The 21,229-nt window shown below is 41.5% G+C and overlaps 3 protein-coding genes across 5 annotated transcripts; 2 read left to right on the top strand and 1 right to left on the bottom strand.

Annotated features, from left to right (window-relative positions):
* The first annotated feature begins 3,864 nt into the window (after positions 1 to 3,864).
* On the top strand, positions 3,865 to 9,769 carry aarsd1 (alanyl-tRNA synthetase domain containing 1). 2 transcript variants are annotated; one of them, XM_027163238.2, is made up of 12 exons: positions 3,865 to 4,018; positions 4,942 to 5,070; positions 5,410 to 5,569; positions 6,359 to 6,416; positions 6,590 to 6,746; positions 7,218 to 7,334; positions 7,604 to 7,734; positions 8,418 to 8,484; positions 8,555 to 8,646; positions 8,747 to 8,801; positions 8,921 to 9,015; positions 9,124 to 9,769. In XM_027163238.2, exons 1-12 carry the CDS (start codon positions 3,980 to 3,982, stop codon positions 9,260 to 9,262), a joined length of 1,239 nt encoding a protein of 412 aa, XP_027019039.2. In that variant the 5' UTR covers positions 3,865 to 3,979; the 3' UTR covers positions 9,263 to 9,769. The 2 variants fall into 2 exon arrangements, with proteins under 2 accessions (XP_027019039.2, XP_027019041.2); XM_027163240.2 differs by having other exon boundaries at positions 8,908 to 9,015.
* Positions 9,770 to 9,988: 219 nt separating this feature from the next.
* LOC113653571 (glucose-6-phosphatase catalytic subunit 1) lies at positions 9,989 to 13,195 on the bottom strand. Of its 2 annotated transcripts, none has more exons than XM_027163241.2 (5): positions 12,866 to 13,195; positions 12,521 to 12,630; positions 12,305 to 12,413; positions 11,066 to 11,181; positions 9,989 to 10,981 (listed from the first exon to the last, which is right to left on the bottom strand). In XM_027163241.2, the coding sequence occupies exons 1-5, from the start codon at positions 13,093 to 13,095 to the stop codon at positions 10,479 to 10,481; spliced, it is 1,068 nt and encodes a 355-aa protein (XP_027019042.2). In that variant the 5' UTR covers positions 13,096 to 13,195; the 3' UTR covers positions 9,989 to 10,478. The 2 variants fall into 2 exon arrangements, with proteins under 2 accessions (XP_027019042.2, XP_047673524.1); XM_047817568.1 differs by having other exon boundaries at positions 12,305 to 12,442; positions 12,866 to 13,009.
* Positions 13,196 to 14,911: 1,716 nt separating this feature from the next.
* Positions 14,912 to 18,862, top strand: g6pc1a.1 (glucose-6-phosphatase catalytic subunit 1a, tandem duplicate 1). The gene is made up of 5 exons (XM_027163301.2): positions 14,912 to 15,233; positions 15,314 to 15,423; positions 16,055 to 16,160; positions 16,876 to 16,991; positions 17,108 to 18,862. Exons 1-5 carry the CDS (start codon positions 15,016 to 15,018, stop codon positions 17,611 to 17,613), a joined length of 1,056 nt encoding a protein of 351 aa, XP_027019102.1. The 5' UTR covers positions 14,912 to 15,015; the 3' UTR covers positions 17,614 to 18,862.
* Positions 18,863 to 21,229: the final 2,367 nt, after the last annotated feature.

The following is a 21,229-nucleotide window of genomic DNA, read 5'->3' as shown; positions in this document are numbered from 1 at the left end:
CGTTACGTACTTGTCATTAGCTTGGCGTGTTGAATGCTTGACTCTGATTGGTTGACACGTTCTAAGTCCTGCAACTATTTTGTATTTAACACACACCTGGTAGCTCTGAACCTGAACAGAACCTGACAAATGTCTTGAGATTAAACATGGAGTTTTTAGTCTGTAATAATGTTTATGTCTGTAACACAAGCTGTAACTGGTCTAGAAGATAATGAGTCAGGATACTGTTGGTATTCTGTGGGAGACATTTTTAATTCTCACCTGGAATTTTAGGGACACTGAAGATCCCACAGAGCAAAACTGAAATAATTGCCCCTTTTAGAGGTTTATAAAATAAGGTTAACGTTTATGAAAAAATACACATTCATAAAGCGTTGAGTGTCCAGGTTCATTTTAAATATAAAGCTGACTCAATAGTCAATGCTATGTTTATCAGCATTCTCCAGAACACTCACTCACTCTCTCACTTATTTTCTACCACTTATCCGAACTACCTTTAGTCACGGGAAGCCTGTGCCTATCTCAGACGTCATTGGGCATCAAGGCGGGATACACCCTGGATGGAGTGCCAACCCATCACAGGGCACACACACACTCATTCACTCACACACTCACACACTACGGACAATTTTCCAGAGATGCCAATCAACCTACCATGCATGTCTTTGGACCGGGGGAGGAAACCGGAGTACCCGGAGGAAACCCCCGAGGCACGGGGAGAACATGCAAACTCCACACACACACACACAAGGCGGAGGCGGGAATCGAACCCCCAACCCTGGAAGTGTGAGGCGAACATGCTAACCACTAAGCCACCGTGCCCCCCCACTCCAGAACAATGGGTTTAAAAAGTGTATCATGGCCTTTGTGGAGAAGTGAATTCTGGTCCAGAATGCTGGCTTATATTTGTATGAGCTGGCTGTCAATCATCTTATAGACTCTTATAGATCCTGGAGGTGGAGCTTTATAAACAAGGGTGGGTATAAGAAAAGGAGAGAAAAAAGCATGCAATTGTAGAACTCGTTTAATTATTAGAAAAGACTAGTTTGTAAGTTTGACTTCATTCATTGGTATGGGGCAGCCACTAGAGGGCATCACAGATATTTGGGGTTCATTTACTGGTCATCCACCAATGTATAGTCACTTGGAAAGGAAAAAAGAATTCACTTTTCTTTGAGTTTTTATTGTTTAGTTGTAAAAACAAACTAATAGATTTGTAGAATCTATGCAAAAGCAGAGGGTTAAGCCAGAACGTAGCACAAGCCTATTAAATTGTTGGAAAATTGAAATAATCGGTCTTAATTTAAATGTTTCCACTGTCCACCCATGTGTACAGTCACTGGTGTACATTTTTCCCATATTTTGTCAATTAATATACTTTATTAAGAGATAACCTTCTTAATGATCTCTTTTTTAAATATAATACTTTTTTATTGTATATAAATAAATGTTTGTAGTAAAATTTGGTAATTTTTTTTATGTATGTAAGTGAAGCACCATATAGACAAACAAATACAATCTGGAATATAAAACCGAACTGATCCGATTTATCGAGACTAAAAGATGCAAGAAATCAAAAAGCACAATGATGCTCTTTCTATTAATATTGTAACAGTAGGTACATTTGTAAATCATAGGTATGTATATTTCTTTGTAAAGGTTCTTGTTCTGCAATTAAAAATATATAATAATAATAATAATAATAATAATAATAATAATAATAATATTGTGTACTTACATAATAAGAGTAGCCCCACAATAGTCGGTATTGTCTGTTGTGTCTTGTATAGTCGGTATTATCTGTTTTCTCTTGTATAGTCGGTATTGTCTGTTGTGTCTTGTATAGTCGGTATTATGTTTTGTCTTGTAGAGTCTGTATTGTCTTGTCTTGTATAGTCAGTATTATCTGTTTTGTCTTGTATAGTCGGTATTGTCTGTTTTGTCTTGTATAGACTGTATTGTCTTGTCTTGTATAGTCGGTATCGTCTGTTTTGTCTTGTATAGACTGTATTGTCTTGTCTTGTATAGTCGGTATTATCTGTTTTGTCTTGTATAGTCGGTATTGTCTGTTTTGTCTTGTATAGTCGGTATTATGTTTTGTCTTGTATAGTCTGTATTGTCTTGTCTTGTATAGTCGGTATCGTCTGTTTTGTCTTGTATAGTCGGTATTATGTTTTGTCTTGTATAGTCTGTATTGTCTTGTCTTGTATAGTCTGTATCGTCTGTTTTGTCTTGTATAGTCTGTATTGTCTGTTTTGTCTTGTATAGTCTGTATTGTCTTGTCTTGTATAGTCTGTCTTGTCTTGTATAGTCTGTATTGTCTGTTTTGTCTTGTATAATCTGTATTGTCTGTTTTGTCTTGTATAGTCTGTATTGTCTGTTTTGTCTTGTATAGTTCGTATTGCCTTGTCTTGTATAGTATGTATTGTCTTGTCTTGTATAGTCGGTATTGTCTGTTTTGTCTTGTATAGTCGGTATTATGTTTTGTCTTGTATAGTCGGTATTATCTGTTTTGTCTTGTAGAGTCTGTATTGTCTTGTATAGTCGGTATTATCTGTTTTGTCTTGTATAGTCGGTATTGTCTGTTTTGTCTTGTATAGACTGTATTGTCTTGTCTTGTATAGTTGGTATAGTCTGTTTTGTCTTGTATAGACTGCATTGTCTTGTCTTGTATAGTTGGTATTATCTGTTTTGTCTTGTATAGACTGTATTGTCTTGTCTTGTATAGTCGGTATTATCTGTTTTGTCTTGTATAGTCGGTATTGTCTGTTTTGTCTTGTATAGACTGTATTGTCTTGTCTTGTATAGTTGGTATAGTCTGTTTTGTCTTGTATAGACTGCATTGTCTTGTCTTGTATAGTTGGTATTATCTGTTTTGTCTTGTATAGTCGGTATTGTCTGTTTTGTCTTGTATAGACTGTATTGTATTGTCTTGTCTTGTATAGTCGGTATCGTCTGTTTTGTCTTGTATAGACTGTATTGTCTTGTCTTGTATAGTTGGTATTATCTGTTTTGTCTTGTATAGTCGGTATTGTCTGTTTTGTCTTGTATAGTCGGTATTATGTTTTGTCTTGTATAGTCTGTATTGTCTTGTCTTGTATAGTCTGTATTGTCTTGTCTTGTATAGTCTGTATTGTCTGTTTTGTCTTGTATAGTCTGTATTGTCTTGTCTTGTATAGTCTGTCTTGTCTTGTATAGTCTGTATTGTCTGTTTTGTCTTGTATAGTTTGTATTGCCTTGTCTTGTATAGTCTGTATTGTCTGTTTTGTCTTGTATAGTTTGTATTGCCTTGTCTTGTATAGTATGTATTGTCTTGTCTTGTATAATCTGTATTGTTTTGTACAGTCCAAGCTAAATATATAGTAGCCTATAGTATAATTAATGTCTGTAATAGTCTTGTCTTGTATAGTGTAGTGTTATTTCAGAATCAGAATCAGCTTTATTGCCAGGCGTCTTTTCACATGCGAGGGATTTGTTTTAGTGACATAATCTCCACAGTGTAACAGAATGACATATGTAGTATAGATTAAATTGTATGTACACATATACAGGTGTGAAATGTGCAGTTAAAATAAACATATGAAATATACATATGCAAATAAGTATACAATATATACAATTTGTATGTACACATGTGCAATTGTGAAATGTGCAAATTGAGGTATACGTAGTACAGATATTATGTGTTGTGTGTTCCATGGTGTTAATCGTTCATCAGGTGGATAGCTTGAGGGAAGAAACTGTTCCTATGTCTGGTCGTTCTGTTTTATGTCTGTTTTATCTTGTCTTGAATACTATAGTATTATGAAAGTCTGAGTCACAAACCTTATCCCTTGTGTGCATCAACACACTTGGCCACTAAAGCTAATTCTGATTCTGATAACTGGGGCTTTTATTTTGAAACATTTCTCTCTGCGCCATATTGACGCTTCCCCTTTGGGTCATTCAGTAACGCTGAGCTTGTTTTTCACTGTAGAACATGGCGTTTCAGTGTCAGAGGGACAGTTATATGCGAGAAGTATGTAAACGTCGTATACTGTATATAAGTGGTACCTTTTAATATTGAGCTTCACCTACTGTATATAATTTAATTCCTCCTCACACACTTAGCTAGGTGGCTAATGTTACTGTGCTTACTATGTGAACATGTCAGGTGTGTGTGTGTGTGTGTGTGTGTGTGTGTGTGTGTGTGTCTGTCTGTCTGTCTGTCTGTCTGTCTGTCTGTCTGTCTCTGTGTGTGTGAGAGACAGAGTGTGTGCGCGTGCGTATGAGAGAAAGAGAGTGTGTGTGTGTGTGTGTGAGAGAGAGAGTGAGAGAGAGAGTGTTTGTGAGAGAGAGAGAGAGAGAGTGTTTGTGAGAGAGAGAGAGTGTGTGTGTGTTTGTGAGAGAGTGTGTGTGAGAGAGAGAGTGTGTGTGAGTTTGTGAGAGAGACAGTGTTTGTGTGTGAAAGAGAGTGTGTGTGTGTGTGTGAGAGAGAGAGAAGGAGAGAGACAGTGTGTGTGTGTGTTTGTGAGAGAGACAGTGTGTGTGTGTGTTTGTGAGAGACTGTGTGTGTGAGAGAGAGTATGTGTGTTTGTGAGAGAGAGAGTGTGTGTGTTTGTGAGAGAGAGAGAGTGTGTGTGTGAGAGAGAGAGAGAGAGAGAGAGACAGTGTGTGTGTGAGAGAGAGAGACAGTGTGTGTGTGTGAGAGAGACTGTGTGTGAGGGAGAGAGAGAGAGACAGTGTGTGAGAGACAGACAGAGTGTGTGTGTTTGTGAGAGACTGTGTAAGAGAGAGAGTGTGTTTGTGAGAGAGACTGTGTGTGAGAGAGAGAGAGAGAGAGAGAGAGAGTGTGTGTTTGTGAGAGAGACTGTGTGTGAGTACGAGTGTGTGTGTGGGTTTAGCTGCATTAATAGTGTCTTTCAATTTTTTTTGTTTGTCTTTAATCTTTCCCTTTTGCAGCTTGTCACCTCAGTGGTGTCCTGTTCACCCGCCGAACTGAAGCTGGACAACAACGGCAAGAAAGAAAAAGTGAAGGGCTTTAATGTGATATTAAAAGACACCATTCTGTTCCCTGAGGGAGGCGGACAGGTGAATATTAGTCTACGTTTACATTATGTCTACATATTACACCTGCATTCGCATACTGGGACCTGATAAGCACTGTTTAATATCAAATGATAATTTTAACAATATAACGTTAGCGAATCGGCCGATGTGAGCGTTTATAAACGGATCGAATTCTCAAATCTGATTGGTCAGAAGGTGATGATGTATTTTCTCTGAAGTCAGACCTGTCACATAAATATCTGAGTAAATGTTGAAAAGTGAGGAGATTATTTAGGGACTAGTTGTATTGTAAAAATGTAAAAAAAAAAATTGTATAGTAATGTAACGTTGTGTATGAATGTGTGGGGATTTGGGCCACAGCCTGATGACCATGGAACCATTGAGGATCTGGAGGTGTTGCGAGTGCTGAGGCAAGGAGCAGACGCAGTGCACTTTGTCGGCTCAGCGTTAGAGGACGGCAGTGCGGTTCGGCTCAAGTTGGACTGGGAGCGTAGGTTCGATCACATGCAACAGCATACAGGTGAGCATGCAACCCCATAACCCACACACACACACACACATGCACACAAAAGTTATCCCTGTCACTCACCTTATAGCAACTATAATCGTTTTTTCCCTTCATAAGCTGTGCAATTAAAGGTGGGATGCACAATCTCTGAAAGCCAATGTTGACATTTGAAATCACCAAAACAAACACGCCCCTAACCCAAATGGGTCCCATACAGTACATACATAACCCAGGCAAGTATTCTGTGTTGTAGCGTGAAAGCTTTAGCTCTATATTAACACGACCTACTTCTTGTCCTTATCGTAAGCCTTTCTTCGCTTTCTTTCTTTGTATTTATCCTCAATGTCAATGTTAAAACCGCTTTCTGCTAATGTCACACACGCGCACTGAACACTCTCTCCGCCACATATCGACAAGCCCCGCCCCTTTCTGCTCATTGGCTACACGTTTGCTTTGTTTGTCGGCCCGACTCAACTTTCTGAAGCGTTTCTCAAACGTCGTGCACCGCACCTTTAACTAGACCAAAATAAATCGTTTATCAAGCGACAGAAACCACAAACGGTCCCAAGCCCTGAAAGACTTTCACCATGATGGAAGATCTAAAGTTTTTGCCTCACCTTAGACTTTTAAAGCTCTAACACTTGAGGCTCCTTACAAAAATACTATATAAATGTCTTCTCAGAGAAACCTTAACATTTTCATTAACATGCTGTCAGAACTGCTGATATAAATGTTTGAACAATCACAATATACTTTTTTTAGTCACGACCGAGTTGTTTTTTTAATCTTTTTTTCCCGCAGGCCAACATTTGATCACTGCCTTAGCAGACACAATGTTTGGATACAAAACTAGCTCATGGTACGAACCTTTATTCTCATCTTCAGACTTTTAACAAAGCATTTTCACAAGTATTCCAAACCCATTGTTTGTAGCAAAGTATTTTTTAATGCACCGGAAACGCTATGAGATGCGCGTGTGTGTATGTGTGTGTGGGGGTGTGTTCGTGTGTTAAAGCTTGAATTGTGCTGCAGGGATTTGGGCCGTCAGCGCAGCAGTATTGAGCTGGATACGTGCTCCGTGAAACCGGGAGAGATGGAAGCGCTGGAGGATGCGGTCAACGACAGGATCCGTGCTCATGTCCCGGTCATCGTGCGCCTCCTGTCCTTAGATGACCCTGATGTGGAAAAGGTAAATGCATCGTGTAATACAGCTGATTCGATGTACATGCGTACGGAGACTCGCAGCGCTGGCGACTTCCGGTGAGACGACCGATCGTACTAAGCTTAACTTCACGTAAATACGAGCGACTCGGTGCGGCGACGCCCGACGGGATCGAAGCATGGATGAACATCAAATCTCCCTCTAGAACATTCTATTTTAGCAGTGATAAAATTCACATGGAATCCTAGATAGTACCCACTGAGAAATGCAGTTACTATGGCAACCAGTCGTAGGAACGCCTACCAGCGACTTCGTAGTTCAACGGCTTGGAACTTGCTCTGATAAAATCCCCGTAGGTGTGAACATAGCCTAAGGATATACTGTAAGTGTGTGTGTGTGTGTGTGTGTGTGTGTGTGTGTGTGTGTGTGTGTGTGTGTGTGTGTGTGTGTGTGTGTTATCGTTAGAGCTGATCTGTGGAGAGCTGTTTGTGTACACAGGTAAGGAGCCGAGGGCTTCCTGACGATCATGCTGGACCAATCAGGATCATCGATATTGAAGGAGTAGATGCCAATATGTGCTGTGGGACCCATGTATCCAATCTCAGTCACCTACAGGTTAGTACTCAGGGAGAATTCAGTGGCTATAAAGCGGCTATGACGTTTCCTCGTTGTTGCAGCAAACAATCCAAGCGATTTTCCTGTGTATCTTAGAGCAAGTCGCTTTTACACGTTATATTCAGGATTTATTGAACCCAACCCAATAGAAGTGCTGATTTGATCTGAATCATTTAATAGATATAAATTCTGCTGAGGGAGAAAATGATGGCTGGAAATAACTGTTCTTAACGTTGACCTTCAAACGTGTCTTTGTTTTACTTTACAAGGTGATTAAGATTCTCGGGACAGAGAAAGGGAAGAAGAACAAGACCAACTTAATCTTCATAGCTGGAAACAGAGTCCTGAGATACGCAGAGAAAAGCTACAACACGGAAAAGTCGCTGACGGCACTGCTGAAGTGAGTGTGTGTGGGGGAGTGTGTGTGGGGGAGTGTTGGGGGGGGGGAGTGTGTGGGGGAGTGCGAGAAAGAGAGAGAGAAAGAGTGAGTGAGAGAGAAACAGAGAGAGAGAGAGTGAGAGAAAGAGAGAGTGAGAGAGAGAGACAGAGAAAGAGTGAGAGAGAAACTGAGAGAGAGAGAGACAGAGAAAGAGAAACAGAGAGAGTGAGAGAGAAACAGAGAGAGTGAGAGAGAAACAGAGAGAGTGAGAGAGAAACAGAGAGAGTGAGAGAGAAACAGAGAGAGTGAGAGAGAAACAGAGAGAGTGAGAGAGAGAGAGACAGAGAAAGAGAAACAGAGAGAGTGAGAGAGAAACAGAGAGAGTGAGAGAGAAACAGAGAGAGTGAGAGAGAAACAGAGAGAGTGAGAGAGAAACAGTGAGAGAGAGAGAGAGAGAGTGAGAGAGAAACAGAGAAAGAGAGTGAGAGAAAGAGAGACAGAGAAAGAGAGAGTGAGAGAGAGAGAGACAGACAGAGAGAGACAGAGAGAGAGAGTGAGAGAGAAACAGAGAGTGAGAGAGAAACAGTGAGAGAAAGAGAGAGAGAGAGACAGACAGAGAGAAAGAGAGAGAGAGAGAGACTTTTCTATAAGCATTTATCTTTATGCAGGAAATCCTGTGTAATGTGATGTGTGCTGTTCCACAGAACAGGGCCAGATGAACATGTTGATGCTGTGGACAAACTGCAGAAAACAGTCAAGCGCCTTCAGAAGGTAAAACTCTACTAAAGCTGGTCGTCTGTAAGACTTTTACAGTCTTATAAAACCTGTCGTTTCTCTACAGAGTAACCTCACCGTCATCAGGGACATGGCCGTCCTTATAGCACACAACTTTAAGAGCCAGCCAGAGAGAGGAAACTTCTTCAGTTTGCACAAGTGCGTGTGTCCCTTTAAACGTTCCAACAAAACGTAAGATATCGGTAGCTTTAAAGTGTCTCTTTACTTTTCCTCTGTTTATTTTTGTCTTTGCCCGCAGCAAGGACGGGGACAACGAGTTCATGAACATCATCGCTAATGAGATTGGATTTCAGGTGAGGTGTCAGTGGGGTAGATTTGTCAGTGGGGTAGATTTGGTATCATTTAATACAGGACAAACAATGTCAAGATTCGTCTTTTAATACTGAGAGACTTCATAAGACTCTGTGTGCAGGAGACGGTTATTTTTCTGACAGTCGGGGAAGAGAAAGGCGCAGGGCTGTTTCTGCTCGCAGGTCCTGAGAACATCATCACTGAAGTAGGGCAACGGTAAGGAAATAACTCGCAAACCTGAATGACTGACTTTACAGCGTTCAGCAGACGCCTACATCTTATACTTTGTGCTTTGTTTCTGTCTCTGTCTGTGTCTACGTGCAGGGTAGCGGAGCTGCTACAGGGGAAAGGTGCAGGAAAGAACGGGCGTTTCCAAGGCAAGGCCAACAGCCTGGCGAAGAGAGCCGAGGTCGAGGCTTTGCTTCGGGAACACAGCCGCCGGCGCTCAGCAGGAGACGAGTGAGAGATCCCGGTGCTCTCGCGGCCTACGGCGCACCAAGCTTCAGCCGGACTGACGACCGACTCTCTTTTAACACGTCATGACAAATTAGAATCCTAGCTATTTTACAACTTTTTGTTAAACCGCTTGATCTTTGTGTTATTAGGCTAAATTAAATTAAATCAGGTTTATTTATGAAGCATCAAACCCCTAACCTCTGGGTTCCCACCTTCACCTTGTCTGTGTGCGGCATTTACAGTACATGATTCCCCGGATTTCCTGCACAGAAACACAGAGGTTCAAAAGGACCCCGAGGCCAAAGACCGTCAAGTAATAGACTTCCCTGGGACAGACTCCAGGTTCCTTGTGCCCTGGTGTAGGATACGGTACGAAAAAATGGATGGATGTCATCAGAACTTCTCTCTCTCTTTTTTTTTTTTCCCTCAACTCGAACAAAAGCTTGATTTATTTTCCGTCCTAATGTTCGGACAGCGCTGCCGACTGTAATTAAAAATCGCATTTATACGTTAATGTTTCGGGATTATTATTGTTTCTATAGCGACGGCTCATACAAAGGGACCCGTATGGCAGACAATCGTTAAATAAATACTGTAATGGTCGATATGGTGAAGCTTTCCGTAAGGAGATGTTTACTGTCTGATTCGTCAAGTCTTCGGGACTTTGTGCCCTTGTTAACTGCTAGGCTTTATGTCAGTATGCAGGTTTAGAAGAAATACATGACTAGATTGCTTCACACGCTTCGGAATTTTTTATTAAAAATAAACAATTTCAAAAATAGAATTTTACAGAAAGCCTCTAGCATTTTCATATATACACACACACACAGACACAAATAATGAATTTTACGATACAAGCAGCACTTTCTGTCGGATTGTGTGAAATAAGACACAGTGCTTCATTCCCCCGTCATAAAGTACTGCATCTCAGTTCTTAAAAACGAACCTGGTCTAAAAGCGTCTGTGTGCTTGGGCTAGACGCCAAGCTTGTTCTCAGTCCACTTAAAGAGCACTAAGGTACGAGTAACGAGATTGAATAAAACGGTAATCTAAACACAACATCATAATCCTGAGCAATAAACAGCCTTTTTACGGCGCTCGAGGACGTCTTCCGTCTTCGAGGTCGAGTCAATACAGCCGATGAGACGTGCTGTGAAGAACGAGAGCTGGAAAATACCGCTGAGGGTTTGTATTTTCACTACAGTCGTCTTTTAGGAGTTCTTTTAGAGGTGTTTCTTGCTCGGTAAACTCAGGGCTCCAGACACGCAGTATGGAATGATGCTTACGGTGACCAGCGGTACGGTGGCGCTCTTACAGAACGACAGCAGGTAGAAGAGCGCCGCCGTGTGCGTCGGCGGCTTGATGGAGTCGAAAAGGTGGAGCAGGAGTAGAGAGCTGAGCACGCAGCCGATCCTGTAGGGGACGCTGGTGCTCTTCTTGCTCTCGGTATAGAGCGGCGAGTGCAGGCCCAGGCCCAGACCGAACAAGGTGCCCATGTTACGCAGCAGGCTGGCGAACGGTGTCGAGTCCATGTGGACCCAAGCTGGGTTCACGCACCATTTCTGAGCTTTTTCTAAAGTCCACAACAGATCCACTCCCACGGCCTTCAAGAGAACGTAAAAGCCCACGGCGAAAACGGTCAAGAACAGAGTGATGTTGCAGTACCTCTTCAGGCTGGCGTAGTAGATCCACGTCTGCCTGTTGAAGATTTCAGCCACGATTATACCTGTGAGGAAGACAGGAGATTTTAGTTCTGCATTATGCATAGTCTGTTTCTGAACGATACGCGTCGACCCTAACGAGAACCGACCTGTAATTACACCAGCGATGACCTGATGAGGGAAATGGGCAGCAAGGAAGACTCTGGAAAGACAAACGCAGATCTGAACGGTCCAGAAAAGAGTCCAGAGGGTGCCACGCAAGTACCTGGAGCAAACGAAGCAAAACATGATAACATGAAGGGTGCATCGAAACCAAAACATGTATCAGTCTGATCCATTTATTATACCGATTATATAATCAGCTTAACTGGTTGTTGCCTGATAAGAGACGACAGCATCACTGGCTTCAATTTATTTTTAAATGCATCTATTTGAACTTACCACCATATCTGAAAAGGTTTTTTTGTACAATATACTCCAACTGATTTTCTTCAACAGTCTCAATGTCTGACTTTTATTGTCCCTGTTATGTGCAAAGTAGTCGGTCGGAGGTCCTTCTGTTTTAATGCTCCTTCAGACTGGAATAATCTGCCTCCATCTGTGACATCTAATACTACTTTAGGCTCCTTTAGAACATCTTTCTTAACCTATTTGAAAACTGATTGTAAATGCTTTTAATTGTAACTGTTCCTTGAACTATCTTGTTCTTGAAAACTGATTGTCAGTTTTTGTAATTGCTACGGTTCCTGAAACAACTGTCTTTGTAAAGATTTGTATACCTTGGAGATTCTGAAATGGCCCTGGGAGGGGAGGGGGATCTGTGAGCAGAATTGTCTTGTAATGTTTGGTTTGTTTTTGTATTGTACTGAATGCACTGAATCTGTTGTATGTTTCTGGTCCCCCTTGAAAACGAGATGCTGCATCTCAAGGGGCTTTCCAGGAATAAATTCTAAATGACATACTCGTAAATGCTCTGGAAGGATCAACATTACAAGTGACCTGATAAAACATATTGAACATATAGCACTTGAGGAGGATCTCTTCGCTAGCTAGGTCGACAACACGACTAACCTCAGCTCAGTGAAAACAACAGCTCTAAGTATGACACTCTTAAGGAAGAAGAGACCCAATTAAACGTACTTCGCACTGAGAACAGAAGCACTGTTACGAAGTGAAGCAAAACCCAACACCGCTTGACGCAAGGTATCTCACGTAGCTAGCGAATGTGCACTATTTCAAATAAACGAGATAAGATGAAGAACCTAGCCTGGTAGCATTACTTCATGCACTATTCCTGGCCACTACTGTAACCTGGGAAACATGAACAGGGGTAAGTTTTGGGATAATCCATTAGGAAATGATATCTGATATTAATTAAAGACTCTTACAGTGCTTTAGTGGAACATGCCTTCTTTCTGCTCAGCATGATGGTGAGGATGGAGGTGACCAGGGTATAGTAAACTCCAGCTGCACCCATAGCATGACCCGATGGACTACCTGCATCGGCAAAATGACCAAAACACACACTGTGTGTCGTTAGACAAAAAATGACACCGCAGCTAAGTAAAGTAAAATGGTTTGCTCGTGGTGATATGAGGAGTCACCTGGGCCTGTCTCGCAGGTCATGGGAAATTGTTCGACGTGCGGCACAGATGTGTTGCCGTAATATGGCGTCTCGTGGACCCACCAGTAGGGCCGCTCTCCAAATAGGATCCTTCAGTTGACAAATTAGCGAAGGACAATAAAAGGATCAGTAATTTATGCAAACTATGCAATTTAGCTTTTTTTTTTTTTAGCAACTGTGAAATGCACTTGATGTACATTTTGGTAATATACCGGTTGCCATATCATTTTTTTTTAACATATTAAGTTAAAAAAATCTGAATAAAATAAGACAAGAAATATTTTTATATATAACAAATAATCATTTTAAAACAAGGTTGTCTTACCATTTGAAAACAAGGTTGAGCCAATCCCCGACCACAGCCACCCAGATAAGTTTGATGCCCACAGATGCCCTTAGGTGGAACCAAATGGGGAAGAAGATGAAGAAGGTGTTGCGCAGATCAGCAGCGATGGAGATGAACAGGAACCAGCCCTGTGCGTCTTTGTAGTGAGTCTGTAGATATTGTGTGGAGCTCACACCATAGCCATGCACGGCATCCATCAGCGTGTTCATTCTGATGGCTTTCCTTTTTAACTAAATCTGACAGTCGATTAGAGAGAGAGAGAGAGAGAGAGAGAGAGTCAGAGAGTAGAGAGAGAACTGATAGCCTTGTGCATGCTGGTCCTGGGCTTTATATCAGCAGGCCCACCAGCTAAACGCATGGACAACACTGATCTTTGGACCTTGCACATGTGTAATAAAACAGAGGGAACAGAGAAAAAAGTTAGATACAGTTAACAAACAGCCTGTTTGTTGGAAAGCAGAGTGAACACAAACAAGAGAAGTTAGAGCACTCGAAGCTGTTCGGAATCTAGAAAATTAGTCACCGTTAATTAATTCATTCATTATCATGCATTTTCAATGCTAAAAAATTAGATGAAAAGATACAGATTTTTAGGAAGGTCAAAATATTATTTACAGAAAGTTTACCGGTTAGAGTGATTGTATTCTATGATGCAGACCCTCTGTAATGTTTCAAATGAACTTTTATTTTATATTAATTTTAAGATGTTTTTCATGTTTTCGTAGTTGCTCGCTACGCATCACTATGTGCACTGTGTAGCGGCATTTACTTCTTTAACCAATACAATTTTTCCCATATAATTGTTCGAGATTCCCGCCTCCGCCTTGTGTGTGTGGAGTTTGCATGTTCTCCCCGTGCCTCGGGGGTTTCCTCCGGGTACTCCGGTTTCCTCCCCTGGTCCAAAGACATGCATGGTAGGTTGACTGACATCTCTGGAAAATTGTCCGTAGTGTGTGAGTGTGTGAGTGAATGAGAGTGTGTGTGCCCTGTGATGGGTTGACACTCCATCCAGGGTGTATCCTGCCTCGATGCCCGATGACGCCTGAGATAGGCACAGGCTCCCCGTGACCCGAGAAGTTCGGATAAGCGGTAGGAAATGAATGAATGGATTGTTCGAAATAAAAGCCATGTATGAAAGTTCTCCTGTTTTCTTTACCTCCTGCAATCTATGTTGGATCGTCAGATGTCCTGACTTGGATGTGCAGAGCAAAATTTCACAGAAACCTGAGCACTTTTTCCTGTTCATGTTTTGCACTCTGAAAATCTTTTCGGTGTAAAATAGTCTCTCGGTTGTGTCGTGCTAGTAAGCAAATGTGATTGGACTCGTAGAAATTGTTTTTCCTTACAGTCTCAGGCAATGAAGGTTAAAAGAATTCACCAGACGGACTAAAAGCTCACGACAGCCGTATTCTATCAGTTCAGACGCTTTTGGTATATTTTGATTCTACAGTAGTGTATTTTATCGCAAGCTACAAGAATAGTTTGGTTATTTTGCTGGAGGCATGAAAAGAATGACCATGTATTTGCAACAAAGCTTTTTTAGTGTCTGGCAATCATTTACTACTGATTTGTTGATTTGTATTTAACTAGGTTTGAGAAAAAAGAGGTGGCTGTTTTCAATCAATCGGTAGCATATCTGTTGTTACTGAGAGTTAATCAAGGCAGTTACACAGTTCACAAACAGCACTGAAATGATTTTTTTTCTTTAACAAAATGTACGTTTTATGTTATGCTATGCAACACGACGAGTAAAACCTGCTGGCAACCCTGTTTAACGTCGGAAAGACCGTCCAAAGATAACCTATTTTGTTTGGTTCTAATGACGTTAGCGTCGTCGTATGACATCATATTCTGTGTGTCATGACCAATCAACTTACCCAATTTTTTGTTATCAGTTTTGGACCGCTTCACCGTTACAGTGGGTTAAAGTTCATGGACCCTGAAGACTCCTGGATACAGCAGGCGACATGTAAACATGATGGTCCAGCCTTGAGTAAAGTCCAGGTGAAAGGGGACAACTGAAATCTGAAAAAGGGGTAAAACCATTAAGTCTGCATGCCTCAATCCTCATCATCTGTGCGTCAACGGTCGTGTCGGGCTAATCCCGGCGTCTTTGCCGTCATCGAGTCATGGATCTGCTCCACAGTTGGGGGGTGAGTGTGGCGGTCTATTTGCAGACCGAGTACGTTGCCTATGAGAGTTGGTTTCAGCTGATATCCTACGTGGCAGACCTGCACACCACCTTCTTCATCTTCTTCCCCATCTGGTTTCACCTGAAACGGGATGTTGGCATCAAGCTCATCTGGGTTGGTGTTGTTGGGGACTGGCTTAACCTGGTGCTAAAATGGTAAGAGATTCTGAAAATTGGAAAGATGTTTAGACTATTGTTCAAACTGCTTGGTATCTCAGTAAGCATTTGGTTTACAGGGTTCTTTTTGGACAAAGGCCTTACTGGTGGGTTCATGAAACCAGGTTTTATGGCACTGAGTCAGCACCTGCTCTAAGGCAGCTTCCCATCACGTGTGAGACCGGACCAGGTATAATGCATGACACGCTCTGCAACAGTTGTGATTACTGTCATTTATCTTCGATCGTATTGATTCTTATTGCGTGGCGAGTCTATGTAATTTTCATGTTGTAAATGTTTATGCAACTGAGATGGCAATAAATGTACTGTACTAATCTGACTGGATGATGTCTTGTCTTGAGTTATCTTAATGCAATAACCTAAGGACCAAGTTTGAAATCAGCCTATCGATCATTCATTGATAGGAATAAATCATTGACCCGAATTAAACCCGTATGCTTGGACGTCTTGAAAACCCTCCTTCCTTCTCCTACTTTGGCCTTTTGTATTGCTCTGATCTTATCTTGCAAGACGTAGCGTAAGGCATTTGTGTACATGTTGTTTACTATTACGCATTGACTTTTTATTATTTGCTAAGAGAGAGCTGTCTGAAGCCATTCACACCTTTTGCATCACTGTTTGCATGCATGACACATGCCACTCATTTCACAACTCCATTTGTCATTTGCATGCCTTCCATGATTTCTAGCCATCATCTGAATGAAAAGAATAAGAAACATTTATATAAATGTTTTAAAAAAAAACAACCTTAGCTGCTGGCTCATGCTCGAGAGATCTCAGCTTGTTTTTTTTCTTTTAAGGAAGTCCTTCTGGTCATGCAATGGGCTCTGCTGCAGTAGGGTATGCGGTGGTCACGTCATTGCTATCCATTGCTGCTCAGAGAAAACCTCCTGCTTCGATTTATTGGTGAGTTTTAGTCAAGGCAGGCAAGTGCCAATCTCTTGCATTATTTCCTATATATACTCTTTACTGGAGGGGCACGGTGGCTTAGTGGTTAGGGTTGGGGGTTTGATTCCCACCTCCGCCTTGTGTGTGTGAAGTTTGCATGTTCTTCCCGTGCCTCGGGGGTTTCCTCCGGGTACTCCGGTTTCCTCCCCCGGTCCAAAGACATGCATGGTAGGTTGATTGGCATCTCTGGAAAATTGTCCGTAGTGTGTGAGTGTGTGTGAGTGAATGAGAGTGTCTGTGTGCCCTGCCATGGGTTGGCACTCCGTCCAGGGTGTATCCTGCCTCGATGCCCGATGAGATAGGCACAGGCTCCCCGAGAAGTTCGGATAAGCGGTAGAAAATGAACAAACGAATGATACTCTTTACTACTGTCAGATTAAAGGTCTCTGCACGGATAGTCGAATATTCTTTGACGGTTCGAATTGGTACAAAAATTCAGTACATGACTATATGAAGATATTTGTCACTCCACAAAGTCTTCCATCTTGTAATTAATTGACTCATACAGCTGCCTCCACATGACCTCTGTTTGCACTGCGATTGCGTAATATTTCTGTGGACTTCAGCCAAACGTCTTCTCCGTATTGAGTATGCTGATGTCCTCAAGCTTGCAGAAGTGTTTGATATTACAGTATATAGAAGTAATTTGACACATTATTATTTTTTCCCCCAGGCTTTTACAGATACTGTTATGGATGCTGTTGGGGATGGTGGAGCTGTTAGTCTGCATGTCTCGTGTTTATGTCGCTGCCCACTTTCCCCACCAGGTTATATGTGGCGTTATCTCAGGTGGGCCATTTCTCCACTGGTTGACATTAATATACTCTCCTTTGGCACTATCTATGCTTTATTACCTAAGTGGCTTTTGATATATCATCAAACAATCTCTTGTCTCCTGATGCCAGGTATCATTGTAGCTGAAGTATTCTCGAGACAACGATGGATTTACAACACCAGCCTACAGAGTTACTTCAACATCACTCTGTTCCTGACCGTTTTCGCCGTGGGCTTTTACGTTCTCTTGAAGGCCGTGGGTGTGGATCTGCTGTGGACTTTGGAAAAAGCTCAGAAATGGTGCGTGAACCCAACCTGGGTCCTCATGGACTCGACGCCGTTCGCCAGCTTGATGCGCAACATGGGCACCTTGTTCGGTCTGGGCCTGGGCCTGCACTCGCCACTCTATATCGAGAGCAAGAAGAGCACCAGCGTTCCCTTCAGAATAGGCTCAATTACCCTGTCATTAGCCCTTCTGCAGCTCCTGGACTTTTTGACCTTCCCGTCAGATAACCATACGATCTTTTACATTCTGTCATTCGTTAAGAGTGCAGTCGCTCTTTTAGTTCCCACCACACTTGTTCCTAGATGTTTGTCCTTGTTTTTCCAGGAAAGGAAAGTTGAAAAGTCCTCATAGATAACAATTTCAGATGTTGATAATGGTGAGTGATAAATACTTAGCCTGAAAGTCAGTATATTGGTTATGTTCCACAACGATTTAGCTCAGGTTCTCGTCCATGCACTTCTCCAGCATCAGGCTTCACGCTTCCATGGTTTTTTTTTATGAATACACCTCAGAGGCCAAGTATAGTACATGTATTGTATCGTATTTAAAGCTTCACAGGCACGGCGGCTTAGTGGTTAGCACGTTCGCCTCACACCTCCAGGGTTGGGGGTTCGATTCCCGTCTTCACCTTGGGTGTGTGGAGTTTGCATGTTCTCCCCGTGCCTCGGGGGTTTCCTCCCCTGGTCCAAAGACATGCATGGTAGGTTGATTGGCATCTCTGGAAAATTGTCCGTAGTGTGTGAGTGTGTGAGTGAATGAGAGTGTGTGTGTGCTCTGTGATGGGTTGGCACTCCGTCCAGGGTGTATCCTGCCTCGATGCCCGATGACGCCTGAGATAGGCACAGGCTCCCCGTGACCCGAGAAGTTCGGATAAGCGGTAGGAAATGAGAGAGAGTGAGTGAGTGAGTGAGTAAAGCTTCACACTTCTTGTGCCTAAGAACAATTCTTCCAAGTCCATTCTGAGACCTTCTGACATCAAACAGAAGGTATTTTATAGAAACTAGAAGATTTTAAGAACTCCTATTAATGATCAGTAGTTGCGAAGATGTTAGAGTGGTTTCTTTTGGTGTATTTTAGCCGAAGCCATCGTGTAGCTGCCGGGGAATTTCCTTCCCTATCTTCCCTATGAGTCTGGCCCATTCACTACAACTACAAATACTGTCAAAAAACATGTCCAAAGGTCTTTCAACCAGCTCTTGTACTCTGAACTGCTCACCGAAGTCAGTGTTCTATACGTGTGGGATTGTACAATGCTGAGTTACTAATTGCCATCGGGGCCATGCGTGTGCTTGTGCGTTCCTATGCTGACGATTTCAGAGATTGTGGAACTTTTATGGAACTCGTAAAACTTAAACGATCTGTGCATTTAAGTGCAGAAGTAAATTCAGGAGTCGTGTACATTTTGTACATTTTCCTTGCTCTTACACAACCGATGAACTTGTCAATTAATAACTAATGACTTCAATCAGCTTTGAGCATTGAAATCACCAGCCGGTCCTTTATACGCTTGGATGAATCTTTTATCCTTTCAATGCTAATTATGTATTTTTATGTTGTTGTATATTAATTAAACCAAACCATTCATTTACCTTTCGAAAAAGTCTCTCATGTCATTTATGCTCGTAAAATGTGTTCTTATTATTCTTACATTACTATCAAATGTCAGTAAGTTCCTTATCCTGGTCAAATTCGTGGTGGATCTCGTGTCTATCAAAGGTGTGACACAGGAATACACCCTGAATGACATGTCAAGACACCGTGCACTGCACACACACATTCACACACTCCTAGCAGCAAGCTAGTGCACCCAGTCCACCTACTGGCATGTTATAGGGAGATGGCACAACCCACTGAAGCTTTAAAGAACAAAACACAAAAAGTTTTCTTACAAGTTTTCTTTCCAGGGCTTCATGTGATTTCATCATACAATTTTAAATGGAAAAAATAAAACTGTTTTTCTTTAGTTTTGTTTTCGTGGTCATTCCAGATTTATTATCAGGAATAGTTACGGAATAAAAATAGAGGATATGTGTCCAGAATTTTTGACTGCTAGTAACTGCTAGTGTGTATTAGTAAAGTAATGACAGATAATGTGCGAGGATAATGTAGTATCTAATAGTAAGACATGCTGTAAAAAAGAGATTATGCACTGCTTATTTAATGACTTGAATTGGCAACTAGTTCCACTATGAGTTTAATAATTAATGCTCTCCTGCAAGCATGTTGAGCTGCTTAGGAATGGAGTAATAATTCCGTCATTAGTAAAATAATTAATGGTCTCCGATAAGTGTATTAAGACAGTGAGAAAGTGAGCAGTAAACTGATTAATGCTCTCCTGCAAGCATGTTGAGGTGCTTAGGCACGGTGTATTATTATTATTATTATTATTATTATTATTATTATTATTATTATTATTATTATGTTGGCTTTGTAGAAGCCAACATTCTGTTTTCCTATTTCGGTGTAGACAAAAATTTATCAAATTTAATGCGGCCTAGGGCTTTGGAGCCACATGCACCAAATTCGGATATGTTGTAGACCCTGGTCTGAAGTTTGTTGCTATTACTTTTCTAAGCGATCTGAGTACCGGTACTTCCGGTACCGGGTCTCAAATTGGCCTTTTTTCCCATAGACTCCCATTATAAACTTTGGAGGTTTATAACTCGGCAAGCTTTCGAACTGTATTCTGATGACGGCACATGATGTCACGTAAAAATCAAAAATTAGCAAAACATGAACATGTGACATATCAAAACACCCAGCCCAATGAGGGGAACTTCCTCAGGAGTATTCGGATGACATCACATGCTCGTCTCAACTTGCCCCCAAATGTTTTGGCATCCTATCTTTCTGTCCACTTGCCTCCAAAAGTAACACTGACCCTTATGTCCACTCGCCTCCAAAAAGCACCGGCCTTTGCAAATACTTGCCTCATCAAAGCCAACATCAAAGTTTGTCGCGACGAACTTTACAAATCTAGTTATTATTATTATTATTATTATTATTATTATTATTATTATTATTATTATTATATACCGTAGCTGTGGTATGTAATGGGCTTAACCTGAGAAAATAATAAATAAAATGTTTACTTTGCAGAAAATCCAAATGCTTCCACTTGTTTTGCACATTTCAAACATCCTCTCTAAGCACATTCTCATACAGAGAGCCAGAATTAAACATTAACCACCTTGTTGTTCTCTTTCAGCCCTTCACCTCCACTGCAGCTCGTGAGCAGGACATTTTGTTTGTGCCGCTAGAAGACCCGAGGATCAGCACCGTGTTACATCACAGACTGTGCAAACAAGCTTATCGGTGTTTTTGTCCTCCTGCATGAAGTTTGTGTGCAAAATGTGAATCGAGCAGGGTGTTTTTTTTTGTTTTAAATACTAAAATATCTATTGATTTATTTATCCAGTTCAAGAATATACTGCAAGACAACAACAGGGTCCGTAAACATACATGTGCTAATTATAATTATTAGAGAAATCCCTCCTTTTTTTTTTTTTTTAGAAAAAAAATAAATAAATAAAGAAGGTTTTGGTGAGTATCCAAATAGGTCATTCGGTCCTCTATCCATTTTCTTGATGCACATCTCTGGCTCCTTTGTGCTGTGGTTCTGGAAGTCTGTCAATGGGTTAGTGGAGATGAATTAGTGACTGCATTAACACTATTAGAGCGGGCACACATTAACATCCACCTGGCATCTGCAACAGCTGATGTGGTCGGAAGCCCAATGTGAAGTCTATATAAAAGCTAAAGAAAGGTCAGTTGTGCAACAGCGGGCCGTGTGGGACACCACAGGAAGCTGAGCACACTGTTAAGGATGTTAGGACACTACTTTGTTCACCACAAACAAGTGTATGTTCTCTATTTTTTTTTTAATAGTGACCAGGGATTTGAAGCATTACAACAAAGGAAAATCAGAATGATCCGATGACTGTTCGATAATGTTATTTCTTCTGAT

This window comes from Tachysurus fulvidraco, chromosome 8 (assembly GCF_022655615.1).
Source record: "Tachysurus fulvidraco isolate hzauxx_2018 chromosome 8, HZAU_PFXX_2.0, whole genome shotgun sequence".
Lineage (NCBI taxonomy): Eukaryota > Metazoa > Chordata > Actinopteri > Siluriformes > Bagridae > Tachysurus > Tachysurus fulvidraco.
This window is presented reverse-complemented; position numbering and strand designations above follow the sequence as displayed.